The 23,982-nt window shown below is 44.2% G+C and overlaps 1 protein-coding gene across 1 annotated transcript; it reads right to left on the bottom strand.

Moving 5' to 3' along the window:
* Nucleotides 1-1,851: 1,851 nt before the first annotated feature.
* Nucleotides 1,852-23,976, bottom strand: ENOPH1 (enolase-phosphatase 1). The gene is made up of 6 exons (XM_070756945.1): nt 23,653-23,976; nt 12,982-13,083; nt 9,328-9,530; nt 6,659-6,791; nt 5,662-5,785; nt 1,852-3,775 (listed from the first exon to the last, which is right to left on the bottom strand). Exons 1-6 carry the CDS (start codon nt 23,734-23,736, stop codon nt 3,636-3,638), a joined length of 786 nt encoding a protein of 261 aa, XP_070613046.1. The 5' UTR covers nt 23,737-23,976; the 3' UTR covers nt 1,852-3,635.
* Nucleotides 23,977-23,982: the final 6 nt, after the last annotated feature.

The raw sequence follows: 23,982 nt of genomic DNA, 5'->3' as shown, positions 1-23,982 counted from the left end.
TCACGAAGACGTCCTTCCTGGAGTCCACGTTTTGGCAGCTCTGCGGCTCTTCTGCAAAGGTGACAGCTGGGTGGCGGCGCTTCTCGGTGGCCTCCAAAACGCCGAACCCGAACTTTTGCCGAACTTCTGTGTTTGCAGCGGCAGGTTCGTTAGGCGAAAAAAGTTTGTAAGAAGAGGCACAAAAATCCCGAACCCCGGGTTCGTATCTCGAGGTACTACTGTATTTTTATTTTTTATTATTGTTGTAAGCCGCCCTGAGTCCTTTGGGATTGGGCGGCATACAAATCTAATTAATAATAATAATAATAATAATAATAATAATAATAATAATAATAATAATAATAGAAGTCGAATGAATGAATGAATGAATGAATGAATGAATGAATGAATGAATGAATGAGTCCCATCGACCATGGAAATGCTGGTTTGGTCATAAGTATGAGAAATGGTCATAAGTCACTGTTTTCAATGCTGTTGTAACTTCGGTCATTAAGCTGTTGTAAATGGAGGACCACCTGTATTGATCTGGATCTCAGCAAACGACACATGTCTGACGAAAATCTGAATTAAAGACCTAAAGGTTTAGATACAAGGCAGAGATCTCATTTATCTGGACAGGACATTGTCTTTATTGGCATTACTTCAGAAACTAGAAAAAAAACATTGAACAGGTTATCAAGGATAGCAATAAATGGACAATCCAGAATTGGTACTGGTACGTGGTGGACCACATCCACTTCGAAATTATGGAAATAAGATAGAAACATAGAAACATAGAAGTCTGACGGCAGAAAAAGACCTCATGGTCCATCTAGTCTGCCCTTATACTATTTTCTGTATTTTATCTTAGGATGGATCTATGTTTATCCCAGGCATGTTTAAATTCAGTTACTGTGGATTTATCTACCAGGTCTGCTGGAAGTTTGTTCCAAGGATCTACTACTCTTTCAGTAAAATAATATTTTCTCATGTTGCTTTTGATCTTTCCCCCAACTAACTTCAGATTGTGTCCCCTTGTTCTTGTGTTCACTTTCCTATTAAAAACACTTCCCTCCTGGACCTTATTTAATCCTTTAATATATTTAAATGTTTCGATCATGTCCCCCCTTTTCCTTCTGTCCTCCAGACTATACAGATTGAGTTCATTAAGTCTTTCCTGATACGTTTTATGCTTAAGACCTTCCACCATTCTTGTAGCCCGTCTTTGGACCCATTCAATTTGTCAATATCTTTTTGTAGGTGAGGTCTCCAGAACTGAACACAGTATTCCAAATGTGGTCTCACCAGCATTCTATATAGCGGGATCACAATCTCCCTCTTCCTGCTTGTTATACCTCTAGCTATGCAGCCAAGCATCCTACTTGCTTTCCCTACCGCCTGACTGCACTGTTCACCCAAGATTAAATAACTTTGATCTTGGGTGAACAGTGCAGTCAGGCGGTAGGGAAAGCAAGTAGGATGCTTTGATGAAAATAAATTGGAGAAGCTGATGGCACGATGGAATAAGGTGAAAAATTATATCTTAAGTAGAATTTATGACGACAATGTGAAAAATAAATTCCAATCACTTTTTGTATGCAAAGAAATGTAAACCGGAGCTAAGGAAGAAATGGAAACTTATTGCAAATAATTTAACCCCCTAAATGGTGGTGGGGTTTTATTGGTGTTGGGCACTTTTTCTTTTAAGCATTTTTTTTGTTTGTTGCAATAAATTTTAATTAATTTTTTTTTAAAATAAAAATAAAAAGAACAGGTTATCAACAGTGAAGAATAAAAGTTGACTTTTTGCCTCCCAAAGGCACACCGTATGGGCAACCAAGCGAAGAGGAAGCGACTTTCAGACACTTCTACTTCAGTCATAGATTTTATTTAAAGGCAAGACATGCACCACAAGGCAACGATCCTATATTGACACTGACTAAATCGGCAATATGGAGCCATTGTCCATTAGCATCCAGACTGGGAAAGGATTTATAAGATCAGTACATGAAAAATTTTAATAGCACGTCGGACTTTTCCTACATGGATTGTGTAGTAGATTTCCAAGGATCAGCTACTCGTTTGTGTGTAACACCACACCTTTCCTACCTGGAACATAACCGCACGGCCGATTCTAACAACATCTTCAAGTACTGGAAGGGCTGCCCGCCACAAAAATATAAAGGAATTAGATCTCATGTGCTTGTTCCATTGTTAAGATTCTAGGCAGCCTACTCGATTCTCAGGACATTTCCAATTAAATCGAGATGTTCTTGATATCTTATGATTTCTGTACTTTATTCATCTTTGGAGTTGTTACAATAGGCCTCGTTTCCAAGCAAGGATGTAATTCCTAAATAGGTTGGCCAAATGGGGAAAAGGATACAGTAGTACCCCTAGATACGAGCATAGTTCGTTCCATAAGGGAGCTTGTATCTCGAGGCAACTCGTATATGGAACAAGTTGTTTTTCCCCTCCGAGATAACCAAAAGCAAGGATTCTTGCGCCACCTAGTGGACGCTCGGCTCGTATCCCGAATTTGAGCTCGGGAATAGAACAGAAATGTCTCACCCCTCGTGGCTCGTATCTTGAAATACTCGCATGTAGAGCAGCTCGTATCTAGAGGTACTACTGTATTGCCATTACAGTAGTTCCATTCAATAGGATTTTGGGATTGTTCCCCTTACAGACTGACTGAAAAGGAGCAGGGTTTAAGGAGGCAAAACATGACTCCGAGCAGAACGTAAAATGTGCAACATGCTAAGGGGACAGAATTATTTCCGTTTTGGACTGCTGAAACACTCGGGAGGCTTGAGAAGTCAACCAAATGGGAAAAAAGAGGTGCTGACATTGAGACATGCTTACCACTTTGAAATGCTGCACACAAAACAATTAAGGTCTCAAGCCGCAGTAGGTAAAGTACTAACCTGCAGGATTTAGGGTGCAATTTTCCGCGTTAAGTAGGTTGCCCTTTAACTTAAGTAGGACAACCTTTGAGGAATCATGCAACTCTTTTTGTGACAAAGGATCAACCATGCCTTCCACATGCGAACATGTTCCAGCGGACACATCCGTTCTTACTAGTTGCCATGTTTGCCTTAGTTAATGGTGCCTGTGCTACTTTCCCCCCCCCTTCCTTTTCCAAAACCAGCCGATTTAGAGAGCTCAGCTTGCCATTGAATAGCCTGGATTTTTCCCCTACGTTCACTACAAACAAGAACAGAAGACTTTAAAAAACCTGCAGTCACGTGCGACGCCAATAAGAGGTGAGAGTTTGTAGTTATACACCCAAGACACATCTCGCAAGGAAAATATACACGGCTGTCCTCTTTGAACTGAGTGGGAGGTGGGCTTTGCATCCTACCGGTTGACCTCAAAAAGACAGGAGGACCTATTTCTTTTCAGTTGCACCTCTTGATTCCAAAGGGGGGGGGGGGAAAAACCCAAGTTCACACCCCACACCCCCACTTGAGACCTTCACTTTGCTACAATTGCAGAACTGGTAATTTTCCATCGGGTTCCATGTTGTGTCATCGGCGAAGTCGGACGCCCAGTAGTTTTGTTTCCGAGACTCTTTTTAATCGCTGGCGGAACGACAGTAAACGGTAAGGGTGATTTTCTCAGCTGCTCCTCCCTGGCATCCCTAGGTGCAACTTTTAAGCAGAGGACGGCAGGAACAGTTCGCTGAAAGAGGTTATGAGTCTGTAATACGATTTCTCGTCATCGGTCAGTCCTGCGTTGCCCGGCCTGATCACTACAGCTACATGCATGTCCGCTTCTTCGGCAGCATCTGCTTCTAAAGGACACAAGGCAAGGGTCATTAGGCCAGTGTTTCCCAACCTTGGCAACTTGAAGATACAGTGATAGTTTGTCTTGCAAACTTAATTGGTTCCGGGACGAGGTTCTTAAGGTGAAAAGTTTGTAAGACGAAACAATGTTTTCCCATAGGAATCAATGGAAAAGCGATTAATGGGTGCACCCCTTTTGCCAGCCGAAGCGCCCGTTTTTGTGCTGCTGGGATTCCCCTGAGGGTCCCCTCCATGGGAAACCCCCACCTGCGGACTTCTGTGTTTTCGTGATGCTGCAGGGGAATCCCAGCAGGGGAATCCCAGCAGCGCAAAAACGAGCGCTTCGCTGGCAACGGAAGTCCGGAGGTGGGGTTTCCCAGCGAAGGGAGCATCAGTGAAATCGCAGCATCGCAAAAACACCAAAGTCCTCGAAACCCTACCTCCGGACCTCTGTGTTTTTGTGATGCTGCGATTTCGCTGAGGCTCCCCTCGCTGGGAAACCCCACCTCCGGACTTCCGTTGCCAGCAAAGCGCCCGTTTTTGCACTGCTGGGATTCCCCTGCAGCATCACAAAAACACAGAAGTCCGGAGGTGGAGTTTCTCATGGAGGGGAGCCTCAGGGGAACCCCAGCAGCGCAAAAATGGGCACTTCAGTGGCAATGGAAGTCCGGAGGCGGGGCATCCCAGCGGCGGCAGTGGGTTTGTAAGGTGAAAATAGTTTGTAAGAAGAGGCAAAAAATATTAAAACCCAGGTTTCTTTCTCGAAAAGTTTGTATGACGAGGAGTTTGTAAGACCAGGTATCACTGTATTTGGACTTCAATTGCCAGAATTCCCCAGCCAGCATTTGCTGGCTGGGGAATTCTGGGAGTTGAAGTCCAAATATCTTCAAGTTGCCAAGGTTGGGAGACACTGCATTAGACAATAGCACTTAGATTTATATACTGCTTTACAGTATTTTTACAGCCCTCTCTAAGCGGTTTACAGAGTCAGCCTATTGCCCCCCAACAATCTGGGTCCTCATTTTCCCGACCTCCGAAGGACGGAAGGCTGAGACAACCTTGAGCCTGGTAAGATTCGAACTGAAAAATTGCAGGCAGCCGGCAATCAGCAGAAGCAACCTGCAGAAAAAAATATTACTGCCCACCTGCCTTTCCTTGAGGACTTGTATACTGCAGGAGTCAAAAAGAAGTAAAAAACCCTAATATTTTGGGGGAGATTAATTATAAATCATGAGCTAACTCGATACTGTTTTTATTATAGTATGAAATGTATATTTTATTTTATGTACGCTGAGAGCATATGCACCAAGACAAATTCCTTGTGTGTCCAATCACACTTGGCCAATAAAAATTCTATTCTATTCTATTCTAAAATATTTTAAAATGCACTGGAGAAGTTTGGAGAAAAATAAAAAAAATATTAACACCTCCTGCTCCCCCCCAAAAAAAGTCCCTACCTACAGAAACAATCCTGTTACTCTCACGTTCGCAAACAAGGTTTTGTTTTGTTTTGTTTTAATGTGAGAATGAATTTGAATAGGGATATTCCCCCTTCGTTTTTTTTCTTGGCAATTTCTAACCCCAACACTGTGGAAGTCCCACAGCAGACTCTGGTGGATTGTGGTTGCCTTAAAATCCTGAGCCTGGAACAGAGGCTTCCACACTCCACCTGGTGGTGTCAAACATTAAACCGGATCAGTTTCAGATCCAAAGCATCTCCTCTATTGCTCTTCTTCCCTAAAGGGGGAATTATATAAGATGTAATTATTTTTATGAAAACTTTGTCCCGCAGTGCTGTTGACCTTGGGGACACGTGTGCTCTGCTTTGCCTCTAGCATCAAACTAGACATGTACCCTGTCACCACACCAGAGAGCCCCCCACTAGCTTTATTACCTTGAGTTACGTCTGTCAAGAATAGTATGTTGTTTGTGGCACATCCAATGCTCGCAGCGATCCGCTGATAGCTCTCGCTGTCAACTTTAGGTCCTATCTTGGTGTCAAAGTGACCGTCAAAAAGCTGATAGATGGAAGGAGAACACAAGAACAAGGGGACACAATCTGAAGTTAGTTGGGGGAAAGATCAAAAGCAACATGAGAATACAGTGTTCCCTCGATTTTCGCGGGTTCGAACTTCGCGGATAGCCTATACCACGTTTTTTAAAAAAATATTAATTTAAAAATACTTCGCGGTTTTTTTCCTATACCACGGTTTTTTCCATCCGATGATGTCATATGTCATCGCCAAACTAATAATTTTTGCAAATAACAAAAATAATAATTATTGTTAATAAATAATTATGTTTGTAAATACCAGGATCACTATTCAATGGTGAGTACCAGTAATAATGATGAGTAAATGATTGTTAAGGGAATGGGAAATGGTAATTTAGTGGTTTAAAGTGTTAACGAGTGGCTTGTGATATTGTCCATAGCCAAAAATGGTGTATTTACTTCCGCATCTCTACTTCGCGGAAATTCGACTTTCGCGGGCGGTCTCGGAACGCATCCCCCGCGGAAATCGAGGGAACACTGTATATTATTTTACTGAAAGAGTAGTAGATGCACTGTGCACTGTTTTATGTTTGTTTTATGTAACCATATCTATAAAATAAATAAAAATATTTGTTTAAAAAATTATGTATGGTATGTTTGTGTGTGTGTATGTCCTGTTTTTAAATAAGGGGGGTTTAGATATTTTTAAATATTAGATTTGTTATTGTACATTGTTTTTTATTATTGCTGTGAGCCACCTCGAGTCTGCGGACAGGGGCGGCATACAAATCTAATTAATAATAATAATAATAATAATAATAATAATAATAATAATAATAACAACAACCAAGACCTGGATAATTGAAAATTTCCATAGACATTTAGACTGTATATTTACCTGTAAAATATCACCTTCTGTAGAATTCCCGAACAAAAGCTTTTGTGCCTCCACACTCCCAGAGGAATAAATATACACCTTTCTTCCTGCTTCTTTCCACTTTTTCACTGCCGGAACGACATCCTTAAAAAATCTGGAATGGGTTGGGCAGGGCAGGGAAACAGAATTGTTGAAAAAGGGAATGAATGAAACAGATTTCCTCACCAATATTTTAAGACATCACTGGAAGCTTATCCTAATCATGATAGAAACACAGAAACATAGAAGACTGACGGCAGAAAAAGAGCTCACGATCCATCTAGTCTTCCCTTATACTGTTTTTTGTATTTTATCTTAGGATGGATCTATGTTTATCCCAGGCATGTTTACTGTGGATTTACCAACCACGCCTGCTGGAAGTTTGTTCCAAGGATCTACTACTCTTTCAGTAAAGTAATATTTTCTCATGTTGCTTTTGATCTTTCCCCCAACTAACTTCAGATTGTGTCCCCTTGTTCTTGTGTTCACTTTCCTATTAAAAACACTTCCCTCTTGAACCTTATTTAACCCTTTGACATATTTAAATGTTTCAATCATGAACATGATGTAGAAGCCTGAACAGCAAATGAAGTTATTGAAAAGCAAGTAAAACATCCATGGTAAAAACATAATAATCAGATAATCATTAAATATTTAAGGAAAGGTTGAGCAAAAACATTGGAAAATAGTGCAGGGAGGAAGTGTCTTGTATAAATGACAAAGCACTTCAGAGAGTAGAGTAAATTCTCTAGTATGCCCATGTTACACCAACACTCCGCAGTCTGCATTGGTTGCCGATCAGTTTCCGGTCACAATTCAAAGTGTTCGTTATGACCTATAAAGCCCTTCATGGCATTGGACCAGCATACCTCCAGGACCGCCTTCTGCCGCACGAATCCCAGCGATCAGTTAGGTCCCACAGAGTTGGCCTTCTCCGGGTCCCGTCAACTAAACAATGTCACTTGGTGGGACCCAAGAGAAGAGCCTTCTCTGTGGTGGCCCCGACCCTCTGGAGCCAGCTCCCTCCGGATATTAGGATTGCCCCCACCCTCCTTGCCTTTCGTAAACTCCTTAAAACCCATCTCTGCCCTCAGGCATGGGGGAACTGAGACATCTCCCCCAGGCCTATATAGATTTGTTGTACATTGTTTTTATTAATGCTGTGAGTCGCCCCGAGTCTACAGAGAGGGGCGGCATAGAAATCTATAATAATAATAATAATAATAATAATAATAATAATAATAATAATAATAATAATAATAATAAATGTAGAAAATGCTACTTTCTGTGGCAATCCTGTATGGGTAGTCCTCAATTTATGACTTCAATTCAGCCCCAAATTTCTGCTGCCAAGCAAGACAGTAGATTAAGTGAATTTGGTTCCATTTTACAACGTTTCTTGCCGCAGCTGTTAAACAATGAAACAATTCCATTGTTACGTTGTTAAGTGAATCTGGCTTCCCCATTGACTCATCAGGAGGTCACGAAAGGGGATCACATGACTCCAGGACACGACCGCCATCATAAATATGAACCTATTGCAAAGCATCTGACTTTTGATCATGTGATCACGGGGGGATGCTAGAACAGTCATGTTGTGGTTAGCTCTGGCCCAGCTCCTGACCCAAGGACTGTGGATGTGGGGGAGACATCCACATGCTGCAGGCCTGTTTTGCCCCCGGTGGAATCTGCTGATGAAGGCTCCTCTGACCAAGAAGACATGAGTGACAGGGAGGAGGAGAGTGTGGCAGACAGCTCAGAAGGAGATCAATTATCTAGCTCCTCCTTGGATTCGGAACAAGAGTTAATGATACAGCCACGCATGCGGAGAGCGATGCATAGGCAACAACAACTGAGAGATTATTATCAAAGAAAATGAGGCCACCTGTGGTTGGGTGGGGCTGTGGTGATTAGTGAGGCTGCTATAAAGAGCAGCCTGTGGGTTTGGCCATTGTGGAGGATTATCTGATCGGTGTGTTTCGTGCCTGCTTTGCTGACTTTGACCTTTGTGTGCTGATTTTTCCCCGCTTTGAAACTAAACCAGAGCAAAGTGTGTTTTACTTTGTGAAAGAAGAAGGACTGTGAATTGCCTCACAGCTGCAAGCTAAGTTTCACAGAACTGATAAGGGACTTGTACAAATTACCAGTTTTGTTTGGAGAGCAGTGCTCTTTGCTATACCAAAAGAGGGCTTGGTTTAAGTGAATTTTCATTATAAAGAACATTGTTTTGACTTTTCAAACGTGTGTCTAAAATTTGTACCTGTGAATTTTTGGGAGGAGTCTGCCAGAGAGCCGGACAGAACAGGTCATAAGTTTGAAAAATGATCTAAAGTCCTTTCCCCTCCCCAGTATTGTTCTAATTAGGTCGGCTAAATCAGTGTTTCCCAACCTTGGCAACTTGAAGATATTTGGACTTCAACTCCCAGAATTCCCCAGCCAGGATTCGCTGGCTGGGGAATTCTGGGAGTTGAAGTCCAAATATCTTCAAGTTGCCAAGGTTGGGAAACACTGGGCTAAATGAATGGTTTTAAGTCGGACTACCTACATTAAATCAGCCCCTGATAAAAAGAGCCAAACATTGGATGATGAAGGAAATGATGTATAGAGAAGCCTCGGGCAAAAAAATCTGCCTACCACAAGGAACTACTCACTCGCCCTTCAGGCGCCCATTTTCGTAGGCCGCTCTCCACATGTGGCCCTGGAGCTGTTTCAAAGCTGTGGTCTTCCTATCCAGTGACATCTGCCAGAGGACATTGTCTATCACGGCCTGGATGACACGTTCAATCTCTTCTTCCCCATCCCTGGTTTCCAATGGGATAGGCACCACTCCCTCCATATGAGAGTCTTCTTCAGCCTGAAACAGAGAAACAAGCAAAGTGATAGCCTAAGGAAATACCATCTGGCAGGACTCGGGAGGAGGGCCTTCTCCGTGGTGGCTCCCTCCTTTTGAAATATCATCCTTAGATTGGCCCCCAGTTCGACACTTTTTCGTAAGGGCCTGGAGACTCGGGGTTTTTTCCCCAGCGGGCCTCAGGAACCCTGAAGTGGGATGGACCCCCATCAAATGCTTCATTTCACTGTTCATTGCTGCTCGGGGGGTGTCATTGTGTTATTATAATAAGGGTTTTTAGTTGTTTTATTAATTGGATTGTTACATGTTGTTTTTATCATTGTTGTTAGTCGCCCTGAGTCTGCGGAGAGGGGCGGCATACAAATCCAATTAATAATAATAATAATAATAATAATAATAATAATAATAATAATAATAATATTTATTTATTTTATTTCATTTTATTTTTCTATGCTTGCAAGCCTCCTAGAGTCACTGTGAGTGAGTAGGTTGTTATACAAATTTTCCAAATAAATAAATGAATAGCATCGAAATGTTTGACAATGAGAGCAACCAACCAATGGAACAGAAGTTGCCTTCAGAATTTGTGGGTCCTTCATCACTGGGAGCTTTCAATAAGAGACTAGACTGACATAAGTTAGAAATGGTATGATCTCCTGTTTGGGCGGGGTGGGGTGAGGCTAGATCAGTGTTTTTCAACCAGTGTGCCGTGGCACACTAGTGTGCCGCGAGACATGGTCTCGCAACTTTTTGCTGAGAGAGTGAGAGTGAGAAAGAGAGAGAGAAAGAGTGAGAGAGAGAGAGAAAGCAAGAGAGAAAGAAAAGAGAGAAAGAGAGAGAAAGCAAGAGTGTGAGAGAAAGAAGGCAAGAGGAGAGAGAGAGAACGAAAGCAAGAGAGAGAGAAAAGGAGAGGAAGGGAGAGAGAGAGAGAGAAATGAGCAAAAAGGGGAGGAAAAAAGAGAAATGAGAAAATGATTGAGACAGAGAATGAGAGGAAAGAAAGAGAAACAAGAGAGAGAGAAGTGACTCTTGATTTAAAGCATATGATAAAAAGCACCCAAAGAATAAGAGAGAGAAAAACCCATCCATCATTTGTTTTTGGAAATGGTTCAAGAGTGTGTATACACACACACACACACACACACACACACACACAAGGGTGGGGAGGAGACAGGGATGGAAAAAGAGAGGAGAGTGTCTTAGGGTGTCATTTTGGTTAGTGGTGTGCCCCAGGATTTTGTAAATGTAAAAAATGTGCCGTGGCTCAAAAAAGGTTGAAAAGCACTGGGCTAGATCAGGGGTCCCCAACCACCGGGCCGCGGACCAGTACCGGGTCGCGGGGCATGTTGCACCGGTCCGTGGAGTCAGCAGCTGCCGGCCCTCATGCCGCCACCCCCTCCCTCCAGCGCTTCGCCTCCCGCCGGGCAAGAGGCCTGGGGAGGCAGGTTCTGCCGGCCACAGGATGATGGACGGGACAGAGGGGCGGGAAGGACCGAGAGGCTCAAGCCTCTTTTGGCTTCTGCCGTGGGGCGCTTTTGCGTTTTTGGCTGGGGGGAGGCAGGAGGGCCAGCCTGACCCCCTCTCTCCAGCGCTTAGCCTCCCACTGGGCAAGAGGGCTTGGGAGGCAGGTTCTGCCGGCCACAGGGCAATGGCGGGAAAGAGGGGCGGGGAGGACCAGCACCCCCATGCTTAATCCCGCCCCCAACCACACCCCTTTCCGCCCCCACCGGGCCATAGAAAAATTGTCTTGCTGAAACTGGTCCCTGGTGGAAAAAACGTTGGGGACCACTGGGCTAGATGACCTACTGTTCATTTGCACTTGAGATGTCAAGGATGATGGGAATTCCAAGTGCTGCTTCCAGCTGGGATGACAATGGACGAACCCCACCACCAAATAATAGTTCCTGCCTTCACATAACTTCTTGATTCTGCTGGCATGCTCATCCATTTTTATTTCCCAAAGAATGTCAATAGCAATGCCTTCACCAATCTGGATATATTCCAGATGTGTGGACTTCAATATCTGGAATATTTAACATGAACCTTGCTAGTTGAATTCCGGAAATTGAAGCTCACATAGCTGCACAGGACCGAGTTTATAAGGTTCACTCCCTGAGCAGGGGGTTGGACTAGAAGACCTCCAAGGTCCCTTCTACAGGGTGCGTTCCAAAAGTAATGCAATTATTTTTTAAAAAGTAATTGCAGCTGCGAGAGCAATCGTGGGCTTTCCCAAAAATGCCCATGTTACACCAACACTCCGCAGTCTGCATTGGTTGCCGATCAGTTTCCGGTCACAATTCAAAGTGTTGGTTATGACCTATAAAGCCCTTCATGGCACCAGGCCAGATTATCTCAGGGACCGCCTTCTGCTGCACGAATCCCAGCGACCAGTTAGGTCCCACAGAGTGGATCTTCTCCGGGTCCCGTCAACTAAGCAATGTCGCCTGGCGGGACCCAGGGGAAGAGCCTTCTCTGTGGCGGCCCTGGCCCTCTGGAACCAATTCCCCCCAGAGATTAAAACTGCTTGCCTTTCATAAACAACTTAAAACCCACCTCTGCAGCCAGGCATGGGGGAATTGAGATCCTCTTTCCACTTAGGCCTTTACAATTCTATGCATGGTATGTATGTATGTATGTATGTATGTATGTATGTATGTATGTATGTATGTATGTATGGTTTTTATATTAATGGATTTTTAATCATTTCTAATACCAAATTACTATTGCACACTGTTTTATTGTCGCTGTTAGCCGCCCCGAGTCTCTGGAGAGGGGCGGCATACAAATCCAATAAATAAATAAATAAATAAATTTATTGAACAGATTTGCACAAACACTTAAAATTCTTCAAAGTACTGTCCTTGGGTCTCTACACATTTTTTCCAGTGACTCTGCCATGACCGGTACGTGCCCTGTAAGGCATCTTCGGGGACCTCTCACCAGGTCTTCGTCACGGCTGATTGGATCTCTTCTATGGATGAAAAACGGGTTCCTTTCAGGGCTGGGAACAAAAATAAATCTGCTGGGGCGACGTCAGGACTATTGGGGGGGGGGCAGCGTTGGCACCTGGTGTTTGGCCAGGAACTTGCGGACTCGTAGCGCGTTGTGGCAAGACGCTTTTTTCATCCAATCAGCCGTGACGAAGATCTTGCGAGACATCCCCGAAGACACCTTCCAGGGTGCGTACCGGTCATGGCAAAGTCGCTGGAAAAAATATGTAGAGGCCCAAGGACAGTGCTTTGAATAATTTTAAGTGTTTGTACAAATCTGTTCAATAAATTACTTTTTTTTAAAAAAATTGCATTACTTTTGGAACATATCCTGTAACTCTTGTTATGTTATTTTGTAATTCTGCCAATACCCAGACTGGCATGAAACGAGCCAGAGTTATGTTGAGATCGGAGGCCATACTAATATTTTAAATTAAATAAATAATGAAGGAGAGATGTGCTACCTGTTTTCTCAGCAGGCCAACATCTTGCTGGCATTCTTCTTCTTCCCAATGAGCTTCTAGATAATCGCGAATATTTTCCCTGATGTAAGGAAACAAAATGTCCTGGGGACACAACAAAAAAGATATCGGTGTTTTAAGCTACTGTGGACATAAGTTTGCAAACAACATCGAACCCTCAAGGCATCTTTAAAAGCATTGATTAGCCCAGTGTTTTTCAACCAGTGTGCCGCGGCACACTAGTGTGCCGTGAGACATGGTCAGGTGTGCCGCGAAGCTCAAAGAGAGAGAGAAAGCAAGAGAGAAAGAAAGCAAGAGAGAGAGAAAGAAAGCGAGAGAAAGAGCGAGAGAGAGAAAGAGAAGAGAAAGAAAGCAAGAGAGAGAAAGAGAGAGAAAGAAAGCAAGAGAGAGAAAGAGAGGGAGGGAAGAAGAGAGAGAGAAAGAGGGAGGCAGGGAGGGAGAGAGAAAGAGAGCAAAAAAGAGAGGAAGGAAGGAAGAGAAAGAAAGAGGGATGGAGAGAGAAAGAAGGAAGGGAGAGAAAGAGGGAGGGAGAGAGAAATAGAGCCAAAGGGAGGAAGAGAGAGAGAATTTTTTTGTCCAAACTTTTTTTAGCCCCCATCCTCCCCCCGCTCAATGTGCCCCAGGGTTTCGTAAATGTAAAAAATGTGCCGCGGCTCAAAAAAGGTTGAAAATCACTGGATTAGCCAATACGTGTTAATTTAGTCACTTCACCAAATCTATACAATCTAATTCTCCCAAGAGAAATTTAAACACAAGGAGCCAGGGGAAATAGTGAGCACTTACTTAAGACAAAGATGAAAAAGAGACAGAATCTTTTTGAATGAATGAATATGCATAGAAGGTAAGTAATACAGTGATACCTCGTCTTACAAACGTCATACAAACTTTTCGAGATAGAAACCCGGGGTTTAAGATTTTTTTGCCTCTTCTTACAAACTATTTTCATCTTACAAACCCACCACCGCCGCTGGGATGCCCCGCCTCCAGACTTCCGTTGCCAGCGAAGCACTCGTTTTTGCGCTGCTGGGATTCCCCTGAGGCTCCCCTCCATGGGAAACACCACCTCCGGACTTCCGTGTTTTTGTGATGCTGCAGGCGAATCACAGCAGGGGAATCCCAGCATCGTAAAAATGTGCACTTTGCTGGCAACAGAAGTCTGGAGGTGGGGTTTCCCATGGAGGGGAGCCTCATGGCAATCCCAGCAGCACAAAAACGGGCGCTTCGGCTGGCAAAAGGGGTGAATTTTGGGCTTGCACGCATTAATCGCTTTTCCATTGATTCCTATGGGAAACATTGTTTCGTCTTACAAACTTTTCACCTTAAGAACCTCGTCCTGGAACCAATTAAGTTTGTAAGGCAAGGTATCACTGTATAGATTAAATTGGTTAAAGTAATATAGATTGGCATTGCTTGCCTATCAGTTTCCGGTCACAATTCAAAGTGTTGAATATGACCTATAAAGCCCTACATGGCACCGGACCAGAATATCTCCGGGACCGCCTTCTGCCGCACGAATCCCAGCGGCCGGTTAGGTCCCACCGAGCTGGCCTTCTCTGGGTCCCGTCGACTAAACGGTATTGGCTGGCGGGACCCAGGGGAAGAGCCTTCTCTGTGGCGGCCCCGACCCTCTGGAACCAGCTCCCCCCAGAGATTAGGATTGCCCCCACCCTCCTTGCCTTTCGTAAACTTCTTAAAACCCACCTCTGCCGTCAGGCATGGGGTAACTGAGACATCTCCCTCTTGCCTTTATTTTTTTGAGCAGTGTATGTGCCGTTATCAAGCACTCAAATTTTGATCACCTGATTGACAGTGCTGTGATTATAAATACAAAGACCCGGGGTAAGTAACTTCTGTCAGTCCTGTTGTGTCTTTGAACAGTTGCTAAATGAACAGTTGTTAAGTCAAGGATGCCAGTGATGTGAGATAGATTAGTCCTTCCTGTTATATTTTTCCCTGTTCCAGTTCCAACAGTCTGTTTGCCTTTCAATTAGCCGTATAATTAAATGCTGAATCAGCAACTGTAAGTGCTATTCTTAAACATCAGAAAAGCCTATTAATTTGAGGAGCATCTCTATGAGCTAGAACTACATTAAACGAAGATTGATCATGTCTGCCAAATCTCCATGTGCAGGTCTACTGGGCTTGCTAAGCAACCATGATGTGACCTTCATGTTAAAATAAGCAACGTGGGTTTAAGGTTGGCTGCTCGTGCTTGAAAAGCAAATCATGGAGAAAACTAATTCTATGTAAGTGACCTTCTTATAGTTATTCAGGTTAATACAAGCGGTGTGCCACAAGGGTCTGTTCTGGGTCCTATTCTTTTTAATATGTTTGTGAGTGACATAGGGGAAGGTTTGGTAGGGAAGGTTTGCCTATTTGCCAATGACTCTAAAGTGTGCAATAGGGTTGATATTCCTGGAAGCGTCTGTAATATGGTAAATGATTTAGCTTTACTAGATAAATGGTCAAAGCAATGGAAACTGCGGTTTAATGTTCCCAAATGTAAAATAATGCACTTGGGGAAAAGGAATCCTCAATCTGAGTATTATATTGGCAGTTCTGTGTTAGCAAAAACTTCAGAAGAGAAGGATTTAGAGGTAGTGATTTCTGAGAGTCTCAAAATGGGTGAGCAGTGCGGTCGGGCGGTAGGAAAAGCAAGTAGGATGCTTGGCTGCATAGCTAGAGGTTTAACAAGCAGGAAGAGTGAGATTGTGATCCCGCTATATAGAGCGCTGATGACACCACATTTGGAATACTGTGTTCAGTTCTGCTTAGGTCCCACAGAGTTGGCCTTCTCCAGGTCCCGTCGACTAAACAATGTCGTTTGGAGGGACCCAGGGGAAGAGCCTTCTCTGTGGCGGCCCCAACCCTCTGGAACCAGCTCCCCCCCCGGAGATTAGAATTGCCCCCACCCTCCTTGCCTTTCGTAAACTCCTTAAAACCCACCTCTGCCGTCAGGCATGGGGGAATTGAGACATCTCCCCCGGGCCTATACAGTTTATACATGGTATGTTTGTGTGTATGTTTTTGCTTTTTTAATAAGGGGTTTTTAGTGACTTTTAAATTATGAGATTTGTTTTATATTGTTTTATTGTTGTTGTGAGCCGCTCCAAGTCTACAGAGAGGGGCGGCATAAAAATCTAGTAAGTAAGTAAGTAAGTAAGTAAGTAAGTAAGTAAGTAAGTAAGTAAGTAAGTAAGTAAGTAAGTAAGTAAATAAATAAGTAAGTAAATAAGTAAATAAGTAAATTAAAATAAACAAATTAAATTAAATAAATAAATAAATAATATTGCTCCCAACAATCTGGGGCCTCAGCTGCTAAGTTAGTGACACGGTTGTTAAGTGAATCTGGCTTCCCCGTTGACTTTGCTGATCTGATGCTTTGACTACTGCACCCAGCTCTTCATGGGCTGCCCATAAAGACAAATTAAGTTTAAACAGATCCAGAGTGCAGCAGTTGTAGGTGTAATTGGCCATGACTCAGTATGTCCATGTAACACTTCTGACTTTGAGAGCTGCACAGGTTGCTTCCTGGTAGGTTTCAAGGTGCTGCTGATGAAGCCCTACCTGACTTAGAGCCTGGTTACTTGAAGGAACACTTAATCCTCATAGTATCTGGTCAGCCAATTCTCCCTGGAGTGTTTTCTCATAGCACTATCCCCCCACCCCTCGCGTCGCCAATTACATAATCTATATCAATCATGCCATTGTACTGCAGTCCATAATTATTTCTTTCTAGTGTTACTATGTGTTCTGTCGGGCTCTCTGGTAGAATCCTCCCCAAAATTCACAGGTACAAATTTCAGACACACACAGGTTTGAAAATTCAAAACAATGTTCTTTATAATGAAAATTCACTTAACCTAAGCCCTCTTTTGGGATAGCAAAGAGCACTCGTCTCCAAACAAACTGGTAATTTGTACAAGTCCCTTATCAGTTCTGTGATACATAGCTTGCAGCTGTGAGGCAATTCACAGTCCTTCTTCTTTCACAAAGTGAAACACACTTTGCTCTGGTTTAGTTTCAAAGCGGGGAAAAATCAGCACACAAAAGGTCAAAGTCAGTAAAGCAGTCACGAAACACAACGATCAGATAATCCTCCACAATGGCCAAACCCACAGGCTGCTCTTTATAGCAGCCTCACTAACGACCACAGCCCCACCCAACCACAGGTGGCCTCGTTTTCTTTGATAATAACCTCTCAGTTGTTGTTGCCTATGCATCGCTCTCCGCATGCGTGGCTGTATCATGAACTCTTGTTCTGAATCCAAGGAGGAGAGAGATAATTGATCTCCTTCTGAGCTGTCTGCCACACTCTCCTCCTCCCTGTCACTCATGTCTTCTTGGTCAGAGGAGCCTTCATCAGCAGATTCCACCGGGGGGCAAAACAGGCCTGCAGCATGTGGATGTCTCCCCCACATCCACAGTCCTTGGGGCAAGCGCTGGGCCAGAGCTAACCACAACACTATGTCTATAATGGATAGGGTTACTTTAAGGTGGATTGCAGTGCAAAGTGAAAAAGCAGCATATTTTGCATAGACGGGAAAGAATATAACAGGAGATCCCTTAAAACAGGGGTGCCAAACTCAAGGTGGGGGGCTGGATCCGGCCCATCGGGTGCTTAGATCTGGCCTGCGGGGCTGCCCTGGAAACAGTGAAGGACCGGCCTGCGGTGCTTCTACCATCGAAAACAGAGTTCGGAAGGACTCTGTTCTCCCGGCTCTTGGCACGAGCCTCTAAAGAATTACATTAAAGAACCATCTTTCAGCTGTGGCGAGGGGGGCGTTTGCCCAGGTTCACCTGGTGCACCAGTTGCGGCCCTATCTGGACCGGGAGTCACTGATCACAGTCACTCATGCCCTCATCACCTCGAGGTTCGACTACTGTAACGCTCTCTACATGGGGCTACCTTTGAAAAGTGTTCGGAAACTTCAGATCGTGCAGAATGCAGCTGCGGGAGCAATCATGGGCTTACCTAGGTATGCCCATGTTACACCAACACTCCGCAGTCTGCATTGGTTGCCGATCAGTTTCTGGTCACAATTCAAAGTGTTGGTTATGACCTATAAAGCCCTTCATGGCACTGGACCAGATTATCTCCGGGACCGCCTTCTGCCGCACGAATCCCAGTGACCAGAGTGGGCCTTCTCCGGGTCCCGTCAACTAAACAATGTCGTTTGGCGGGACCCAGGGGAAGAGCCTTCTCTGTGGCGGCCCCGGCCCTCTGGAACCAACTCCCTCCAGAGATCAGAACTGCCCCCACCCTCCGTGCCTTTCGTAAGATCCTTAAAACCCACCTCTGCCGTCAGGCATGGGGGAACTGAGATATTCTTTCCCCCTGGGCCTCTACAGTTTATTCATGCTATGTCAGTATGTATGTCTGGTTTTTATAATAAGGGTTTTCAGTAGTTTTATTATTGGATTGCTACTTATTGTTTTTATCACTGTTGTTAGCCGCCCCAAGTCCACGGAGAGGGGCGGCATACAAATCCAATAAATAATAATAATAATAATAATAATAATAATAATAATAATAATAATAAAATGCAAAAGTAGCCAAAACGGACACACACACGGGAAAAGTCAACAATACTTTCTTTATCCACAGAAAAAATAGAAGCAAACCCCCTTTTTTGGAGTCAAAGGGCTCACACGTAAAACAAACAGACTTGACGGCAGTGAAATAACAAAAAAAAACCACCTCAAAGCAATTAACAAGTAGCTGTGAAGTCGTCACAGCTACCCTCCTTCAGACTTTGGTTTAACTCACACGGTTAACTATGATTTACGTTCAGAGTCCAGATATTAAAGCACAGGGTCCTTGGAGAATCCGAAGAGTCAAGGCAAATCCACAATCACGAAGAGATAATCTTCCACACTAAGAGGCTGGCACGCTGCCCATTTAACAGCAGCCCTAATTACTTGAACCACACCCAGCCACAGGTGAACTCTCTTATCTCTTGTAATACCTCCGTAGCCGCTCTCTTCTATTCATGGCTCTTTGCATGTGCGGATCTATAACTGCTTCCTCATCAGAGTCCAGTGAAGATAAGGAGGAGGATGAATGGCTTCCTCCTGGGCTGCCTGCCAAGCCCCCCTCTGAGGGTCCCATTTCACAGTCACTCCGTTTCCGACGATACTTTGCTGCCCGAAGCAGTCGGCAGTAAAACAGACCTCTGACACTGGGAGGATCACCCACATCCACCCCCAGTCCTTGGGGCAGGAGCTTGTTGTAATCATAGGTTTTTAAGCACTGGAATTTGGGAATAAAATATTGCTGGAGAGTGATGTTTTAAGCCTAAATTATGTGCTGAATAAGATCTTTATTTTTCCTCTATGGAAAGGCAGGAAGCAAAGTCCAGGCTGAGCAAGCATCCTGCAGAATCACGATAAGGAAATATATGCCTTACACATTCCTTTGTTAATCACCAGTAAACACACATTCCAGGAAAGGGGCAAAGATTGTAGCTTCCGTTAATTATCTATAGGGAAGCCAAAAGAGAAGTTTGCTTTATATGGTGCTGGCTTAATGTATGTGACGTTCGCGAATTGGTTATTCTGTACCACATGTCAGAACTGTGAAAACACAATAAATAGGAGAGACCTTGATTCATTTGAGGTCGTCCTCCCATCGAGAAAACTTCCTCTCTGTCATTTCATTCTGATGTGACAATCATGGCATGCTGTGCCTCCCTAGAGGGCGACCCACTGAAGGAGGGCTGCATGCCTTCAGGAGCTGGCCCAGAGCCAAACACAACAGGACTGTAGGTGGCCTTCCCAAGCTCCATGTTCACTGGCAGTGAGTTGCAGGAGGCCGTCGCAAGTGAAAACAGACCTTGGGAGCCTCTTTTCGCTGGCAGAGTGCTCAGCCATCACAGGCATCCCCGACATGACGGACACTGAGCTGGCCACCCCCACAGTCAAACACAATCATGAAGCGATCCTCAATGAAATTGAACTTGATTCCTGCGCCGTAGAATATTACAGGTAGTCCTCGACTTAGAACAATTCATTTAGCGGCCGTTCAAAGTTATGACATCATTTGAAAAAAAACAAGTTACCTATGTCCATTTTTCAGACTTACAACCATTGCAGCATCCCCATGGTCACTTGATCAATATTCAGACTGCGGGCAACCTCAGTCACACATTTGTATTTGTATTTATTAGATTTGTATGCCGCCCCTCTCCGAAGATTCGGGGCGGCTCACAACAATATAAAAAGACAATGTAAACAAATCTAATATTAAAAACAATCTTAAAAACCCCAATTTAAAGAACCACTCATACATACAAGCATACCATGTATAAATCATATAAGCCTAGGGGGAAGGGAAATTTCAATTCCCCCATGCCTGACGGCAGAGGTGGGTTTTAAGGAGCTTGCGAAAGGCAAGGAGGGTGGGGGCAACTCTGATATCTGGGGGGAGCTGGTTCCAGAGGGTCGGGGCCGCCACAGAGAAGGCTCTTCTCCTGGGTCCCGCCAAACAACATTGCTTAGTCGACGGGACCCGGAGAAGGCGAACTCTGTGGGGCCTAACCGGTCGCTGGGATACGTGCGGCAGAAGGCGGTCCCGGAGATATTCTGGTCCGGTGCCATGAAGGGCTTTATAGGTCAGTGATTTTCAACCTTTTTTGAGCTGCGGCACATTTTTTACATATACAAAATCATGGGGCACATTGAGCGGGGTGGGGGTGGGGGTGGGGGCTAAAAAAAGTTTGGACAAAAAAATTATCTCTCTCTTCCTCCCTTTCACTCTATTTCTCTCCCTCTTTCTCTCTCTTCCTTCCTTCCTCTCTCTCCATCCCTTTCTTTCTCCCTTCCTTCCTCTCTTTTTTGCTCTTTCTATCTCTCCCTCCTTCCCTGCCTTTCTTTCTCTCTCTCTCTTTTTTTCTCTCTCTCTCTTGTTTTCTCTCTCTCTCTCTTGCTTTCTTTCTCTCTCTCTTTCTCTCTCTTGCTGAGCTTCGCAGTACACCTGACCATGTCTCGCGGCACACTAGTGTGCCCCGGCACACTGGTTGAAAAACACTGTTATAGGTCATAACCAACACTTTGAATTGTGACCGGAAATTGATCGGCAACCAATGCAGACTGGGGAGTGTTGGTGTAACATGGGCATATTTGGGAAACCCCATAATTGCTCTCGCAGCTGCATTCTGCACGATCTGAAGTTTCCGAACATTCTTCAAAGGTAGCCCCATGTAGAGAGCATTGCAGTAGTCGAACCTCGAGGTGATGAGTGCATGAGTGACTGTGAGCAGTGAGTCCCGGTCCAGATAGGGCCGCAAATGGTGCACCAGGCGAACCTGGGCAAACGTCCCCCTCGCCACAGCTGAAAGATGGTTCTCTAATGTGAGCTGTGGATCGAGGAGGACGCCCAAGTTGCGGACCCTCTCTGACGGTTGCGGTGTTCCGAGATCACTCGGTCTCCTTTTGTGATCTTCTGACAAGCAAAGTCAATGGATAGAACAAATTCACTTAACAGCCGTGTTACTAACATAACTGCAATAATTGTGGCAAGAAAAGTTGTAAAATGGGGCAAAGCTTATTTAAGAAATGTCTCGCTAAGCAACATAAATTCTGGCCTCAATTGTGTTTGTAAGTCGACACTCACTCTAATCAGAAAGTTGATTCCTAGCTATTATATCTTCCTGCCTTTCCATGGTAATAGGTCCATAGGGGCACTGCTATTTACTGCCCAATAAACATGCACTAGGCTGTTGCGGAATTTGAAAAGCCAATGCATTTAATGTGTTAAGACTAGTACTGGAGAAATCCAGGTTCAAATCCACCCACAGGCATAGAGGTTGCTCTTTGTCAGTCCAACTTATCTCTCCGGATTGGTGTTGTGGAAAAAATGGGAAGACAGATATAAAATATAATTTAATCATTTTTTTTCCTGATGGCAATGCCACAATACAGTATTGGCTTAGAGTCTCAGACTGAACTGCACAAAGCTATCATTTAATAATGATAAGAAACCTGCATTAGTGAAATTATATTTTATGTATTTGTCTTTTATATGTGTATTTTTCTTATGTTGGTTTGTCTTTGTCTTTTTATGTGGAGTTGTTTTTAAAATTGGAAATTTCAATAAAAAATTTTTTTAAAAAAATAATCCTTCACTGAATGTTTTCAGAGTTGGCTGAATTCACCCAAAACACCGCATCCAATCACATCCATCTATCCATCCATCCTTTCAGCCCAGCCAAATTTTGCATAGATTAGTACTGTGTTTCCCAACCTTGGCAACTTGAAGATATTTGGACTTCAGCTCCCAGAATCCCCCCCCCCCCCAGCATTTGCTGGCTGGGGAATTCTGGGAGTTGAAGTCCAAATGTCTTCAAGTTACCAAGGTTGGGAAACACTGGATTAGCATATGGATTATCAGCCAACATTCGACTGCATGGCCAATATGAGGTTTAAAAAGTAATATTTACATCATGTAACGCAAAAGGAAAGTTTTTTAAAAAAAACAGGACTCATATAATTGTATCTTCCTTTCAGTAAAATCTACCCAACAGTTAATCTTTTTATGTAGAATTTAAATCAATTTCCTTCCTATGAAAGAATAGCTTTACAGAAAAAAGCCCCACACCCAACCCAGCACTTGATACAAAGATAAACAGTACTGTATCCGCATCTATCTATCTATCTATCTATCTATCTATCTATCTATCTATCTATCTATCTATCTATCTATCTATCTAGTTTAGTTTTTTTCTTAATACTGTATTAGATTTGTGCCTGTACAATATTGTTTTATCGCTTGTTGTGAGCCGCCCCGAGTCTTCGGAGAGGGGCGGCATACAAATCTAATAAATTATTATTATTATTATTATTATCTATCTACCTACCTACCTAACTACCTACCTACATACCTATCTTCATCATCATCATTATCCATCCATCTATCTAATCTACCAATCTACCAACCTACCAACCAACCAACCACCCACAAGGTTTTTCAATGTTGGCAACTTTTTAATGTGAGTGGACTTCAACTCCCAGAATTCCCCCTCAGAATTCTGGGAATTGAAGGCCCCCCCCCCAATCTTAAAAAGTTCCCAACGTTTGAGAAACACATCCCTACACTGTCACTTTCATCCAAGCTACAATAAATACACACCCATAGACACAATTTCCACTCTACCTTGATTCTTGTTGCACTCAAGCTGGGCTTACTAACACTCCTTCTTCCAAACAACCCTGCAAAGTAGGCTGGGGGCTGAGTGAGTGGTTCTTAAGTTTTAACATAACTCAGCCAGGTTTCAGCACTTAAGAGAAAGGACCAGATTTTAGTTGCCTGCTGGAAGGGGGTGGTGGTGGTTCTAAAATCCAGCACCTTCCCCACTTTTTAAACCGGCTGCGCGATCTACACGCGGGGGGGGGGGGCATCCTCACGTGTTTTGGGGGTTTTTTTCTGCAAAAGGCCAGACTGAAGTAGATCGCCCCCCCCAAAAAAAAAAATTCCCACGCGCGTCCAGTTTAAGGCAGGGCAAAGGGCGATTGCTTCTTCCCGTGTGTGTATGTGTGTGTGCATTTTGGGGGGGCAATAGCCCCCCTCTATAAACGCCCCCCCCCCTTTTTTTCCCCTACAAGCCTGAGAGGATCGCAAGGTACGCAACTCGCACTCCCACCCCAACAACTCACCTTGACAAACGTGATCGGAGTGGTGGTGCCTTCTATGTCGAGCAAAAAGACGCTGACTTCCGCGGGGACCGTGAAACCCACCATGTCCCCGGCTGGAAGCTTTTGGGCCGGTTTCTTCGCCAAGCCTCGATTTTCTCCGGGGGGGGGGGGGGGAACGTGAAAACAGATGCGATCGAGGGAAATTCCCTGGGAATCGGGGTGAGGGAGGGTGGGGGGAGCAGCCGCTCCGGCAAAATGAAAAGCTTCCGGAGGCGACTTCCCCCAGAGAGACGGCGGGGCTGCCACGAGCCCTCCGCGAGCACGAGCGGGAGGGCGGAGACCCACGTGGCT

Source organism: Erythrolamprus reginae, chromosome 7, assembly GCF_031021105.1.
Source record: "Erythrolamprus reginae isolate rEryReg1 chromosome 7, rEryReg1.hap1, whole genome shotgun sequence".
Taxonomy (NCBI): Eukaryota; Metazoa; Chordata; class Lepidosauria; order Squamata; family Dipsadidae; genus Erythrolamprus; species Erythrolamprus reginae.
Note: the sequence above shows the minus strand (reverse complement) of the source record. Positions and strands in the feature narration are given on the sequence as shown.